This window comes from Macaca mulatta, chromosome 3, assembly GCF_049350105.2.
Source record: "Macaca mulatta isolate MMU2019108-1 chromosome 3, T2T-MMU8v2.0, whole genome shotgun sequence".
Classification (NCBI taxonomy): domain Eukaryota; kingdom Metazoa; phylum Chordata; class Mammalia; order Primates; family Cercopithecidae; genus Macaca; species Macaca mulatta.
In genome coordinates, this window is record NC_133408.1 from 1,178,410 (window position 1) to 1,192,249 (window position 13,840).

At 50.3% G+C, this 13,840-nt stretch overlaps 1 protein-coding gene across 13 annotated transcripts in view; it reads right to left on the minus strand.

The window, feature by feature from the left end:
* The window catches only part of PCNT (pericentrin), a 121,047-nt gene that overhangs the window by 40,696 nt on the left and 66,511 nt on the right, over nt 1-13,840 (minus strand). For 5 of the 13 annotated variants that reach the window (XM_015132670.3, XM_015132667.3, XM_015132668.3 and 2 more), the window contains 7 exons: nt 11,040-11,072; nt 8,746-8,975; nt 8,115-8,231; nt 7,990-8,010; nt 6,321-6,527; nt 4,412-4,582; nt 3,661-3,813 (listed from right to left, as the gene is read on the minus strand). In XM_015132670.3, the coding sequence (XP_014988156.3) occupies nt 3,661-3,813; nt 4,412-4,582; nt 6,321-6,527; nt 7,990-8,010; nt 8,115-8,231; nt 8,746-8,975; nt 11,040-11,072 (932 nt within the window). The remainder of the gene's footprint in view (nt 1-3,660; nt 3,814-4,411; nt 4,583-6,320; nt 6,528-7,989; nt 8,011-8,114; nt 8,232-8,745; nt 8,976-11,039; nt 11,073-13,840) is intronic. The other 8 variants (XM_077995265.1, XM_077995264.1, XM_077995262.1 and 5 more) reach the window with 3 other exon arrangements.

The window sequence follows — 13,840 nt, forward strand, 5'->3', positions numbered from 1 at the left end:
GGAACTAAAATACTGTCCTTAACATTTAACTATTTTTAATATATTTTTCATTATATAAGATTATAGTTACAGGTCAAATTCTAGAGCGCACTATAGACAAATAACACAACTTCTTTTGAAAAGTAATCAATGGTTTTCAAAGGCATTCTTTTTTTGAGACGAGTCTTGCTCTGTTGCCCAGGCTGGAGTGCAGTGGCGCAATCTCGGCTCACTGCAACCTCTGCCTCCTGGGTTCAAGCGATTCTCCTGCCTCAGCCTCCCAAGTAACTATCAGAGGCACCGCCCACCAGGCCCAGATAATTTTTGTGTTTTTAGTAGAGATGGGGTTTCTCCATGTTGGCCACGTTGGTCTCGAACTCCTGAGCTCAAGTGATCTGCCCGCCTCGGCCTCCCGAAGTGCTGGGGTTACAGGTGTGAGCCACCGCGCCTGGCCATAAAAGGCATTCTTCAATGTAACCCAAAAGGATATTTTTAAATTTTTGCCAAATATACAAGATACCAACAGACACTAAGACAGATAATTAATATCTCAGTAGCCTCTGTCAAAGGGAAATTAAAAGTGACAAACTGGAGACAAACTTCTTTTTACTTCTATGGTCCCCTCCAAAATTATTTTTTTTAGGCAGGGTCCTGTTCTGTCATTACGGCTGGATTACAGTGGCATGATCACAGCTCACTGTGGCCTCCGTCGCCCAGGCTCAAGTGATCTTCCCACCTCAGCCTTCAGAGTAGCTGGTATTATAGGTGCATGCCTGGCTAAACTTTTTTTAAAAATTTGTAGAGATGGGACTCATTACGTCATTGTCCAGGATGATCTCAAATTCCTGGGCTCAAACGATCCTCCCACCTCAGGTTCCCAAACTCCTGGGATTACAGGTGTGAGAGCCACTGTGCCTGGCCATAAAGTTAATTTTGTGTTTGAGACAGGGTCTCGCTTTGTTGCCCAGGCTGAAGTGCAGTGGCATAATCACAGCTCACTGTACCCTCCATCTCCTGGGTTCAAGTGATTCTCCTGCCTCAGCCTCCTGAGTGGTGTGTATCACCCTGCCTGGCTGATTTTTGTATTTTTAGTAGAGATGGGGTTTTCCCATGTTGTTTAGGCTGGTCTCGAACTCCTGAGCTCAAGTGATCTACCCTCCTCAGTCTCCCAAAGTGCTGAGAATACAGGCGTGAGCCACCGTGCCTGACTGACAAAATTAATTTTGAAAAGTATTACAAACATTATATGAGGAAACAGAAAGCTGTCATCCTGGAAAGCCAAGGTCCCAGTCAATCACACCCAGACACCATGAGGACTTTGTGCAGGAGACACAGGCAAAGCCAGAAGCACGAGAAGACCCCCTTCTCCCCCAGCACTGGGGAGTGGCTGACCTTGCCGAGGTAAACCTGCTGTGCCTGGAGCTGCTTGCTCACACACAGGATCTCCTCTTCTTTGTTGTGCAGAAATGCCGGTAATAACAACCACCATATCAAAACAGAGCCAACAGAACCTTACTAGGGAAATGTTCTACTGACCCTACAGGTATGAAATGTCCTAATTAAATGAGCCTACAGTTTTAAATTGGAAAAATGGAAAATCAATTTGAAAATGTTTGTTTGTTTTTGTTTTTTGAGACAGAGTCTCACTTTGTTGCCCAGGCTGGAGTGCAGTGGCACGATCTCGGCTCACTGCAAGCTCCGCCTCCCGGGTTCACGCTGTTCTCCTGCCTCAGCTTTCCGACTACCTGGGACTACAGGCGCCCACCACCACACCCAGCTAATTTTTTGTGTTTTTTTGTTTTTTTGTTTTTTTAGTAGAGACGGGGTTTCACCGTGTTAGCCAGGATGGTCTTGATCTCCTGACCTCGTGATCTGCCCGCCTCGGCCTCCCAAAGTGTTGGGATTACAGGCGTGAGCCACTGCGCCCGGCTGAAAATGTTTTTCTACTAAAGTCCTTCTGTCTAGTTTTCTTATGGTCGTTTAAAAATAAACCAATAAGTAAATAAAGTCTTCTCTGTTTAAAATGACGTTATTAGGCTAGGCAAGGTAGCTCATGCCTATAATCCCAGCACTTTGCAAGGCAGAGGTGGAAGGACCGCTTGAAGCCAGGAGCTCAAGACCAGCCCGGGCAAGAGAGCGAGACTCTATCTCCACCAAAAAAAAAAAAAAAAAAATTTAGCCAGGTGTGGTGGTGCATGCCTGTAGTCCCAGCTACTGGGGACGCTGAGGCAGGAGAATCGCTGGAGCCCAGGAGTTTGAGGCTGCAGTGAGCTATGACTGTGCCACCCAGGCGACAGAGTGAGACCCTGTCTCTAAAAAAAATAGTAACATAAATAAATAAAACGACATATTCATTTGGATTTCAAAAATCAATTACTGCACTTTTCCAGGCCATCTGTCTCAAAACCATCACCAAAAAGAAGTAAAATGAGCTCTTATCTGTTTCTCATCTTATTAACGAAGGAAGAGTTCACACAGAAAGAACCGCTCATCTCCGGGATCAACCTAAAACTCCCTTTTACTCCACACAGGTTAGAATCATTCACATGTAGCCTCGGTAAGAATCAGACATAAATGTCACCACCCTCAACTGTCTCCCACGCTGAGTTCATTCACCAAAGAGGCGCCACGCGGGCACCACACACAAGATTCTCCCACGCTGAGTTCATTCACGAAGCCGGCACCACGCGGGCACCACACACAGGATTCTTTCTCCTACACACAGTATTCTCCCACATACGCGATTCTCCCACATACACGATTCTACACAAGGTCTTTTTTTTTTTTTTTTTTTTGAGACGGAGTCTCACTGTGTCACCCAGGCTGGGGTGCAGTGGTGCAATCTCGGCTCACTGCGAGCTACGCCTCCCGGGTTCACACCATTCTCCTGCCTCAGCCTCCGAGTAGCTGGGACTACAGGTGCCCGCCACCATGCCCGGCTAGTTTTTTTTGTATTTTTAGTAGAGACGGGGTTTCACCATGTTAGCCAGGATGGTCTCGATCTCCTGACCTCGTGATCCACCCGCCTTGGCCTCCCAAAGTGCTGGGATTACAGGCTTGAGCCATCGCGCCCGGCCTACACAAGGTCTTTCAAGGGCACCTGTGAAGTTACCAACGCTCTGCAATTTTGAATATCATCTCTATTATAAACAGGCTGGTTGTGGTTTTCTTTTTTGCTTCAAAAGCACAGCTACATTAAAATAATAAACCTTAAAATAGATTTTTTAATATACACCTAACTATGTACCCACAAAATTTTTTTTTTTTTAATTAGTTTTTAAGACTTTTTTCCCATCATGCCAGTGGGAAGAGACACAGTGAGTGGCCACTAACTTAAGTCACCTCCTTGAGAAGAGCAAGCCAGCAATAGCCCAGCGCCTCTCACAGCCCCAGGGTGCTGCCCTAGGGAAAGGCCTCTTCTCAGATTCCTGACTATCAGGGCTGCAATCAGAAAGCAGTTTGGGGCAGGGGTCGCTGGCTCCCCACTCAAGATCCCTAGAAAGCTGCTTCCATGCACATGTCCCCAGGCAGAATCGGGCGCTCTCTGCAGCTGTCTGCCACGTGGGGCCATGGGCGTCTGTGAAGGCCAGAGACCCGCCTCCCAGACGAGGGTCCTGGCAGCCGCTCAGCACTGGCGTAAGCAACATGAACTCGGCGTCACGTGGACCTTTGGTGGCTTACCTTCGAGCTCACGCTCTCTTCCTGAAGTTCTCCGAGGCGGACAGCAGTCTGGCTGTTCTTTAAGTCTAATTTTAAGTTCAGATGTAGTATCTCTTCATTTTTACTTTCTAAGACACCTTTCATCTTTTCTAGTTGTTCTTTCAAGTCCAAAACCTTTCATTAAAACAAAAGAAGTATTAAAAGTCATCTAATATTCTATTGATATTAATAATTAAGAAATTATTAAAATAGCTTTGAGAGATTTAAAAGCACATGCCTAAGACAGTTATTACTACCCTGTACCCATATCCACATATAAATGGTAAAACTGCAAAAAATACACAGTGGTCAGGGCTGGGCACAGGGCTCACACCTTCAATCCCAGCACTTTGAGAGGCTCAAGCAAGCAGATCACCTGAGGTCAGGAGTTGGAGATCAGCCTGACCAACATGGTGAAACCCTATCTCTACTAAAAATACCAAAAATGAGCTGGGAGTGGTGGTGGGTGCGCCTGTAATCCCAGCTACTCGGGAGGCTGATGCAGGAGAATCACTTGAACCCAGGAGGCGGAGGTTGCAGTGAGCCGAGATCGCGCCATTGCACTCCAGCCTGGGCAACAAGAGCAAAACTCTGTCTCAAAAAAAAAGTAAAGAAAAGAATACACAGTGGTCACAAGCCCATTGCCTGCGTTATCTGGACCGGATCTGCCACAGAAAAGCTCACTGGACACTGACCTGGGGCTGATAATCCCATGTCCCCACTCCGTACTCACCTCACTCTCACGTTGCAGGAGTGCGCTCTGTGTCACCTCTAACTGTACTTCTGGACCCTCAGGAGGGCTGCCCGGAGGCGGCTCAGGGCAACTGCCTGCATCTAGTGTAGACTGCAATGTGGACGCCAGAAGTAAGCTACTCATCTGCTGTTTCTTTAACAACTCTTTATCCTATTAAAAAAAAAAAAGGAACTCTATTTTAGGCAAATACTTGGGAGTTCAGTACCTCAAACTGCTGCCTGTTAAAGCATAGACCATCTTCAGCTGCACCTGAAGCAGAGCAGGTGCACCTGCACGCACCTGCACTCAGTGACGCACCAGGCAGCACTGGTACCCAGAACCCAGCCACCTCCCAGCAGAGGCCTGCCTGGTGCAGGACGCCACCCAGAGCCACAGCCTGTGCCCAAGTCCACTGTGAGGAATTTACCTACAGTAATATTCACCAAACTATTACCAATATTTTCAAAACTGACAAGAACTGGCCAAAAAAAATAGGGCAATGGCTGATGGTGTGCTCATACAATGAATATTACTGGCCTAGAAAAAACTTTTCAAAGAATATTTAATATGATGAAAATGGTCACAATACATTACACGCGCAAGAGCATGACATATAAAACCGCATAAACAGTCCAAATGTCACGAAGGAATAAAAAGACATTTTCTAACCCTGACATCTACTAAGCTCAGCAAAAGTTTGCTGAGTGAAGGCAGAAGGAAGGGGCGAAGCCGCCCTGAAGCAGGTGTCACTGAAACATGAGCGGCGGCCGGCCAGGGGGACAGCTCCACTCCAAGTACAGGTGACGTTCAGCGGTCCTCCCTGCGACAGCAGAACGGAAACACGTCAGGGCTTCAGGAAAGGCCCCAACTTAGTAATTCTCATCAGCACTTACAAGAATCAGACACACTTGGCTGGGAGCGGTGGCACACACCTGTAATCCCAGCACTTTGGGAGGCTGAGGCGGGCAGATCACCTGAGGTCAGTAGTTCGAGACCAGCCTGGCCAATATGGCGAAACCCCATCTCTATTAAAAATACAAAAATTAGCCAGCCATGGTGGCGTGCGCCTGTAATCCCAGCTACTTGGGAGGCTGTGGCAGGAGAATCGCTTGAACCCAGGAGGAGGAGGTTGCAGTGAGCCAAGATTGCGCCACCGCACTCCAGCCTGGGCGACAGAGTGAGACTTTGTCTCAAAAAAAAAAAAAAAAAAAAAAAAATCAGACACACCTGAGAAACACTCCTCTCATCTGTGTCTGAGGCCAAACTACTAATTCTAAAATCAAATTTCTTACTGAGCCTCACTTTCCAAGTAACCTTTTAACCTCATAAAAGTCAGCTGAATTCCTTTTAGCTAAATGCTCACAAAGGAGGGCACAGCCGCTACCCAGAAATGCACACAGGCAGCCATGAGAGGGCCCACCTGGCTCAGTGCTCCAGCCCCTCTCTAAACTCTCAGACACAAACGAACACACGGAACACGGGAAACACCAGCAATGCAAAACCATCACTGGAGATCTTTTCACTGGGAGCTGACCTAAGTTCCTGAACTCAACTGAAATAATTACAAGGGGCTCTCATCAAAGTATTTAATAAGGTATATTTTTTTAAACCTAAAATCTTAAAATATTTACTTTATGAAATATTAAGGATAAATGCAGAGTTCTTGAGACATAAAGAAATGGTATACAATCCTCCAGCAAATAAAAGCAACAATCTCCAGCAAGGTCAAAGTACACTTCCTACCCAGTCACCAAGGACTTCTGCTTCTCCCCAACGCCCGCGTTTCCGGTGCAGACGTGGCGGCTGCGAGTGAAAAACGACGCCCTGCCCGCTCCTGCCAGATCAGCAATGAAGCTGTGCCCCAGGGACGCCTCACCACACGCCCCACCACGACGTGGAGACGCTTTACCTGCGCCAGCTCTTTCACAATGTTCTTCTGTTTTTCCACTTCTTCCTGGAGCTCGGCCATTTTCTTCCTGATGTTGATGTTCGTCTCCTCCAGACGTTTAATTTCTTCTTCCTGCCTCAACACTTGTCTATCTGCCGACTCTTTCTGTAGAGCCAATTCATTAAATTCATCCAACTTTTCTCTCAACTTTTGTTGTAACAACTCAACCTAAAACAACAAAAAATGCTTGGGGAATACAATAGACTGTTTTATAAAAACCCATCTTCCAAACAAAAAAGTACCCAAAACAATAGAAAACAGATGCCCTGGCCGGGCGCGGTGGCTCAAGCCTGTAATCCCAGCACTTTGGGAGGCCGAGACGGGTGGATCACGAGGTCAGGAGATCGAGACCCTCCTGGCTAACCCGGTGAAACCCCGTGTCTACTAAAAAATACAAAAAATTAGCTGGGCGAGGTGGCGGGCGCCTGTAGTCCCAGCTACTCGGGAGGCTGAGGCAGGAGAATGGCGTAAACCTGGGAGGTGGAGCTTGCAGTGAGCTGAGATCTGGCCACTGCACCCCAGCCTGGCCACCAGAGTGAGACTCCGTCTCAAAAAAAAAAAAAAAAAAAAAAAAGAAAACAGATGCCCTATGCCCTCCCCTAGACCCACAGGGAGACCCGGACCCACAGACTGAACAGAGAAACCTAGACCCGGGCAGCACAGGGAGATCTAACGGAAGTATAGGGTGATGCTGTGTTAAGGTCATTCTCTATAATACAGAATTTGTTAGGAAAATGAAATTTATTCTGATAGAAAAGAATGCAATATTACAGCTGGGTGCGGTGGCTCACGCCTATAATCCCAGCACTTTGGGAGGCCGAGACGGGCGGATCACGAGGTCAAGAGATCGAGACCATCCTGGCTAACACGGTGAAACCCCGTCTCTACTAAAACTACAAAAAATTAGCCGGGCGAGGTGGTGGGCACCTGTAGTCCCAGCTACTTGGGAGGTTGAGGCAGGAGAATGGCGTAAACCCGGAGGGGGACTGTGCAGTGAGCTGACATCACACGAGTGCACTCCAGCCTGGGCAACAGAGCGAGACTCCGTCTCAAAAAAAAAAAAAAAAAAAAGAAAAAAAGGAAGAAAGAATGGAACACCCAGCAACAGAAAGAATGAACTATGGCTACACTCAGCAACCTGGATCAATCTCCAGAGTCAGGCTCAGTGAGCGGCGTCAATCCCCAAAGATGACAGGCACACTTTACACATCAAGATGATGGCAAAGTCTTAGAAACAGACGACAGATGAGTGGTTGCCAGAGAAGGGACAGCAGCAGGGCCGTGACCAGGTACACGAGGGTCCCGGGGGGCAGAAGGCGCTGCAGCGACATCGGCTCCCTGCCCATACTGGCTGCAATGCCACGTTCCAGCTCTGCAGGTGTGACCTCTGGGGAACCACGTGCCAGGCACAAGGGATCCGAGTCTTACCTCTTACAACTGTGTGTGAATCCACTATTAATTTTTTAAAAGAATAAATGAACCTACTAGAGCTTCCTCAGACAAGAGAAAGCAGATAGCTGCAGCCCAAGCCAGAGCAAGAAAAGCGAGTGGGTGGCAGGACAGTCCCAGCGAGCGCAGGGGAGCCTGGGCGCCCGCACAGGGCGTGCCCATCTCTGTGACACCTACTCACCTCTCCATCCAGCGGCGTCTGCTGCCGAGTTCACGTACATGGAAGGCAAAAATGTTAAGAAAGTTAAAGCTTAAAAACACAGTAAAAGACAGCAACCAGTGGCACTGCACGCTGTGCTGACTCACCTGGCTGTCGTGAGGGCCCCAGGGCTGTGGCTTGGCCACCTGGCGGAGCTGCCCCTCCAGCCTCTGAATCTCTTGCTGGAACTCCTCGCGTTCGTGCTCCCGCTCGGCGGCCTGCTCCTGGGAGGAGAGGCGGCGTGTTGGGACCACCCCAACGGGGCCGGCGTGCCCCTCGCAGCGAAGGCCCACCCAGGCTTCCACTGCACGTGCAAGGACAACTGCCCCGCAGCTCAGGACTCCAGACATCCCCCTCGTCACAGTCACTTTGCAAAATGGAGTTAAGAAAACAGCCCTCTGCGCGGAACACAGAGGAACGTCCGAGACAGGCGGGCGGGAGGACAAGAGCCAGTGAGAGTCGCAGCACAGGCCCAGCCTGGGCCCCAAGGGATGCCTCCGGGACTGCGAGAAGGAGCATAGCAAGACCATGGGAGGCGGCCCTCAGAGGCCTGTGCCACAAAATGTGGGCAAGAAGACACCCACCAAGCGTCAGTGACCTGGGTACACCTGTGCAGCAGGGGTGGGACGCCCTCTTCAACATCCTACTGCAGAAGCTTCCGTAACCATCTGGAAAGAAGTTCCTGCTGTAATGGCAACTTTTAGTGATGCAATAAAATGTATTATTCAGAATTCTTACATCCATGAATTGCCGCTGGTTGCGCAAATGCTTGTCCAGAGACGCCACCTGCTGTTCCAGGGCGGTGACGGCCTCCGCCTGCTTGGCACACCCGCGATGCTGAGACAGCTGTTCCTCTAACTCAGACTCCAAAATCTTCATCTGGGAGAGCAGGGCTGAGCGGTCCTTCTCGGCCTGCTTCCTGGTCTCCGACTGTTCCCTGGTCAGATCCTCCACTTCCTTCCGGAGAGCTAAGGATGCAAACACCACAGACACGGGGAAACCCCCGCACCTCAGAGGCTGGCGTTGTACTGAGAGGGAACACGACACGTGCACCTCCTGATGGTGACTCAAAGCCCACCGAAAATGAAGTCACATGACTTCAGGGTAAAAAGCCCATCTTTTAAAACAAAATTGGCTAAATTTTTGAAGCCTGAGAAGAATACTTCTGAGTGACACGTGGGTGATTCTCTAGGAATTCTGTCTTCACTACACCCTCCCAGACAGAAACACACGACTAAGCCCAGTCCCAGCAGACAATGGACACTGCTGAGTGGCTGGGGTTGTGACGTGTCTACGGGAAAGGCAAACGTCTCATGGTAAATCAAAAGCGAATCTAGGTCGGGTGGGGTGGCTCACGCCTGTAATCCCAGCACTTTGGGAGGCCGAGGCGGATGGATCACTCGAGGTTAGGAGTTCGAGACCAGCCTGGCCACCATGGTGAAATCCCGTCTCTACTAAAAATACAAGATTAGCCAGACATGGTGGCGCACGCCTGTAATCCCAGCTACTCGGGAGGCTGAGGCAGGAGAATCACTTGAATCCGGGAGATGGAGGTTGCAGTGAGGTGAGATTGCGCTGCTGCACTCCGGCCTGGGTGATAAAGTGAGACTCCTTCAAATAAATAAATAAATAAATAAACAAACAAACAAACTGGGTACCACAGTTTAAATTTCTGTCCCCTCCAAAACTCATGTTGAAATTTAACTGCCAGAGTGATGGTATTGGAGGGGCCTTGAAAAGGTGATGAGGCCACAAGGGCTCCACCCTCACAGCAGTTTTAATGCCTCAATAAGCGGCTTTGGGAGTGGCCGTCCCCCTTGGCCCTTCTGCCTCTGCCCTGTGAGGATCCCGCCCTCCACTCTGGAAGATTCAGTGTGCAAGGCTCTGCCTTAGAAGCAGAGACTGGTACCTCACTAGACACCAAACCTGCTGGCACCTTGACCTTAGGCTTCACCACACACCGAACCTGCTGGCACCTTGACCTTAGGCTTTCCAGCCTCCAGAACTGTGAGCCACAAATGTGTGTCTGTGATAAATCGCCTAGCCTCAAAAATAACTCTTCCAGCAGCACAACCAGCCTAAGACCTGGGGTGGGGAAGCCCTGGCCCAAGTGGAAACTGCAGATGAAAAAGTATCTTGGAAAAAGGGGCTCTCTGCTGCTGAATCCCGAAGTCTCTATTTTATTATTCTTATTTTTGAGATGGAGTCTGGCTCTGTGATTACAGGTGTGAGCTACCACTCCCGGCCTGAATCCTGAAGTCTTCAAGCCATCCAAAAACTAAAATATTAAATTCATTCACGTTAACTGACATTTCACCAGCTTCCAAAAAAGCATTTTGATTTGTAAAATTGTTAGTCTTTTATCACAAACTATCATGACCAATGCAAGCAACATTCTCAACAAATGTTCACGCCACCGTCAGCAGTAATGGCGACTCTGCTGTAAACACGCCGCGGTAATGCCATTCACAGCCCGAGGCGCGCGGCGCGGCCCGAGGGCAGCTGCTCCCCCCACTGCACTCCCTTGCCCTGGACACGACCCGGGCTCTGCTTGGCCCAGAACATCACCATCTTCAGGGCCAAGGGCGCTGGGCCACGCACTGGGGCAGGGTGCCTGCTGACACGCACGCAGACTCAGGGAGGCACGGGAGGATCGCAATCCCAGCTGGCGGAGCAGGTGATACCACGCTGAGCAGGCACAGGGGATGTGGCGGGCCCAGGCCTTCCTGCAGACCAGGCAGGGACCCAGCCCAAGAACAGCTACAACTATCACAAGGCATCAGTTCCTGAAAAGCAGCACAAACCGTAGCTTAGGCACTGCAGTAACCACCGTTAGAGAAATGCTCCTGCTTTGCTGGGGCATTAAAATGGGACAACTCCACCCATTCGTATGAATGTTGAAGATTAGAGTTTCGCTGTATTTACTGTTTGCCACAGAAGTTCTGAAGGACTTTTCTTTAGTAAATAATTTGCAAAATCCAATGCAAACACACAGCACATCACACAGAAATCACTCGTTTGTCTTTACAAACCTGAGTCCTTGTGTGCTGCAGTGACAGCTGTGCCTACGAACAAGAGTTTGCATTTACTGGTGGAAACGGAAACGTGCAGCTGAGAACGTGAGAGCTAGAACCAGTGACGGCAGCGTCAGCAGCAGGGCTCCGAGCAACGCTGCTGGCCTTGAACAATCTCCAGACTCAGCGTCCACCATGCCCACACTGCCTGTGTGGCTGCAGGCCCATCGACTTTTCAAGGAGACAAAGAGAACAAAAGGGACAGACGGCAACACCTGAAGAGGGCCACAAAACACCACACAGCAAAGGGGGCATCACGCAACACGGCGAGGCAGGGCTGCTGCGCACAAGGGCTGAGTTCACGCCACTGTCAGAGCCTAGGCCCTGCCGGGAGCGAGCTCAGGGCTGTGGTGGGTATGCCGGTAGCCGGCGCAGAGTCACACAACTGCAGAACCAGGGTGAAAGGAAAGAAAATAAACCAGAGTGAGAAACTAGGGCAGGGTTAACAACGTCAAAATGAAAGGAAACCAAGAGGACCCCAGAGAAACAACAAGAATTTCCCAGTGACAAAACAAAGCTGGCCTGAGCCTGTGCAAGGGCTCCATGAGATCCACTCCCAGCATGTCAGGTGCCTACCACTGCAGGGCCCGTGGTGAGCCTCAGCTTCAATCCTGGGGTCTGCAGGGAGCCCAGCCAGGCTGTGGACACCCAGGGCCCACATCCACCTGTCCCAACACTCCCTGGTAGGCCAGAACTCGTGGCAGGAGGTGAACCAGAGGCAAAGCAACAGAGGGGCCACCATAGCCTTGGGAAGAAGCCCCACGGTGCTCAGTCCATGTGCTCAGGCCCAGGGCACAACACAGGCACCTGACACAGGGGCGCTGGCCACAGGGCCCAGGCCTCACTGGGCCGTTCAACAGTATGCAGGCCACACACCCCTTTATCTGCCAGGAGGCCTGACAAATGAGGTGACTGGCTGAAGTCCAAGGGCTCGAAGCGGTGAAACACCAGGTGGTCTCCCCTGGTGGAGTACGGCCCAGCTGCCAGCTGGCTGGGCACGAAGACACTGGAAATGGGGCAACAGAGTTCACAGGGAGGGGCCTGACCATGAGGCTTCCCCCGGACAGCAGAGGGTAAGCAGAGAAAGCATCGTGAGAAACAGTGACAATGGACGCCCAGTTGCAACAGCACTGCCAGGGCAGAGATGCAGGCCCTCGATGCCGAGAGCAATGCATGACATCAGAGACGTTCCTGAAAACACCCTGAAAAATCCTGAGGAGATGCAGGAAAACGAGGGCCTCAAAGGAAAAGAAACGGGATCTTGAGTCGTGTCTCCAGCACCACTTCACTGGCAGAGGAGGGGACCTGAAGAGACTCCAGGCCCTCGTGGCCCTCAAGGTTCCCCTGCACTCCCTCTGTGGACACACAGACCGCGGGGGCAACAGGGCTCAGAGGCCCATGGGGAGATGACACTGGCCTGAGCCCAGCAGCAGCCAACACCGCAGTGAGGACTTCACAGCTGGCCAAGGAAAATCCAGCCTGGAGCAAGGTCAAGCAGGCCAAGCAGGCGGGCGAAAAGGAAACACAAAGAGCAGTAGGAAGGGCCCAATGCCAGCAGGTGTGGCAAAAAAAAAACTTGGCTAAATGGACCAAAAGAAGATACTCACAGATAGGCTTTTTTAAAAAGAGTCATGAAAATGGTATCCATACAAGGCACAACTAAAATAGAATGTTAAAAAAGACTTAAAATAAAAGGACAAGAAAAGATACACAAGGGGAAAAACACCAGACTAATCCTTCACCATCAGAAATTTATATAAAACGGGATAAATGGGAATGACAGAAATAAACCAAGAAAAGGAGAAGACAAAGTGTGGGCACAATCACAGGCACAGTTTAAAACATCCCACGGGACCAATGTCTTCCACCTGGAAAACGCTCCCTGGGCCAAAAATTACAAGCTTGTGGGACCCAGATGTCAACATGAGCACCACAGGTGAAAAGGCTGGGGCACCGCCAGGAGGCACGACCTGAACCCCACGTCCTGTGAAAGGCAGCAAACGTGTCCGACAGCGTCCAACCCAACAAAGGCAGCAAGAAACCACAGGAGCTGGCCGGGCACCGGGGCTCACGGCTGTGATCCCAGCACTATGGGAGGCCGAGACAGGCAGATCACTTGAGGTCAGGAGTTCGAGACCAGCCTGGCTAACATGGTGAAACCCCATCTCTACCAAAAACATAAAAAATTAGTCAGGTGTGGTGGTGCGCACCTGTAATCCCAGCTACTTGGGAGGCTGAGGCAGGAGAATCACTTGAATCCATGAGGCAGAGGTTGCAGTGAACCAAGATCATGCCACTGCACTCCAGCCTAGGGACAGAGCGAGACTCAAAAAAAAAAAGAAAAAAAAAAAACCATAGGAACAAGAAATCACAGGAACGAGGGCAAAAATCAGCAAGACAGAAGACAGCAAATGAGAATGGACACCAAAATCAAACGTTGGTTGTTTTCTAAGGAGAAAAATGTAAATAATAATAATAATAAAAAAAGAGATTTCTGAATTGGCTGAGGTGGTGCCTGCGATGCCCCAGCTTCTAACTCCAATCTGTGTTCTGAAGGGACGACCCCGAGGCCACAGCCATCCTGGAAGGAACTTTTGGAGAAGCGCAGGCCCCTGTGCCTCCCACGTGCCTGAGATCCACGAATGCAAGGCGTCTGCGAGGTGGCAGAGTGGGCATGTGGGCGGCGGGGCCAGCTCGGTGTGAGCTGGAAGGGCATGGGGAGAAAGCTGGAGTCAGAGGCAGCAACCGGGGAGGCAAGG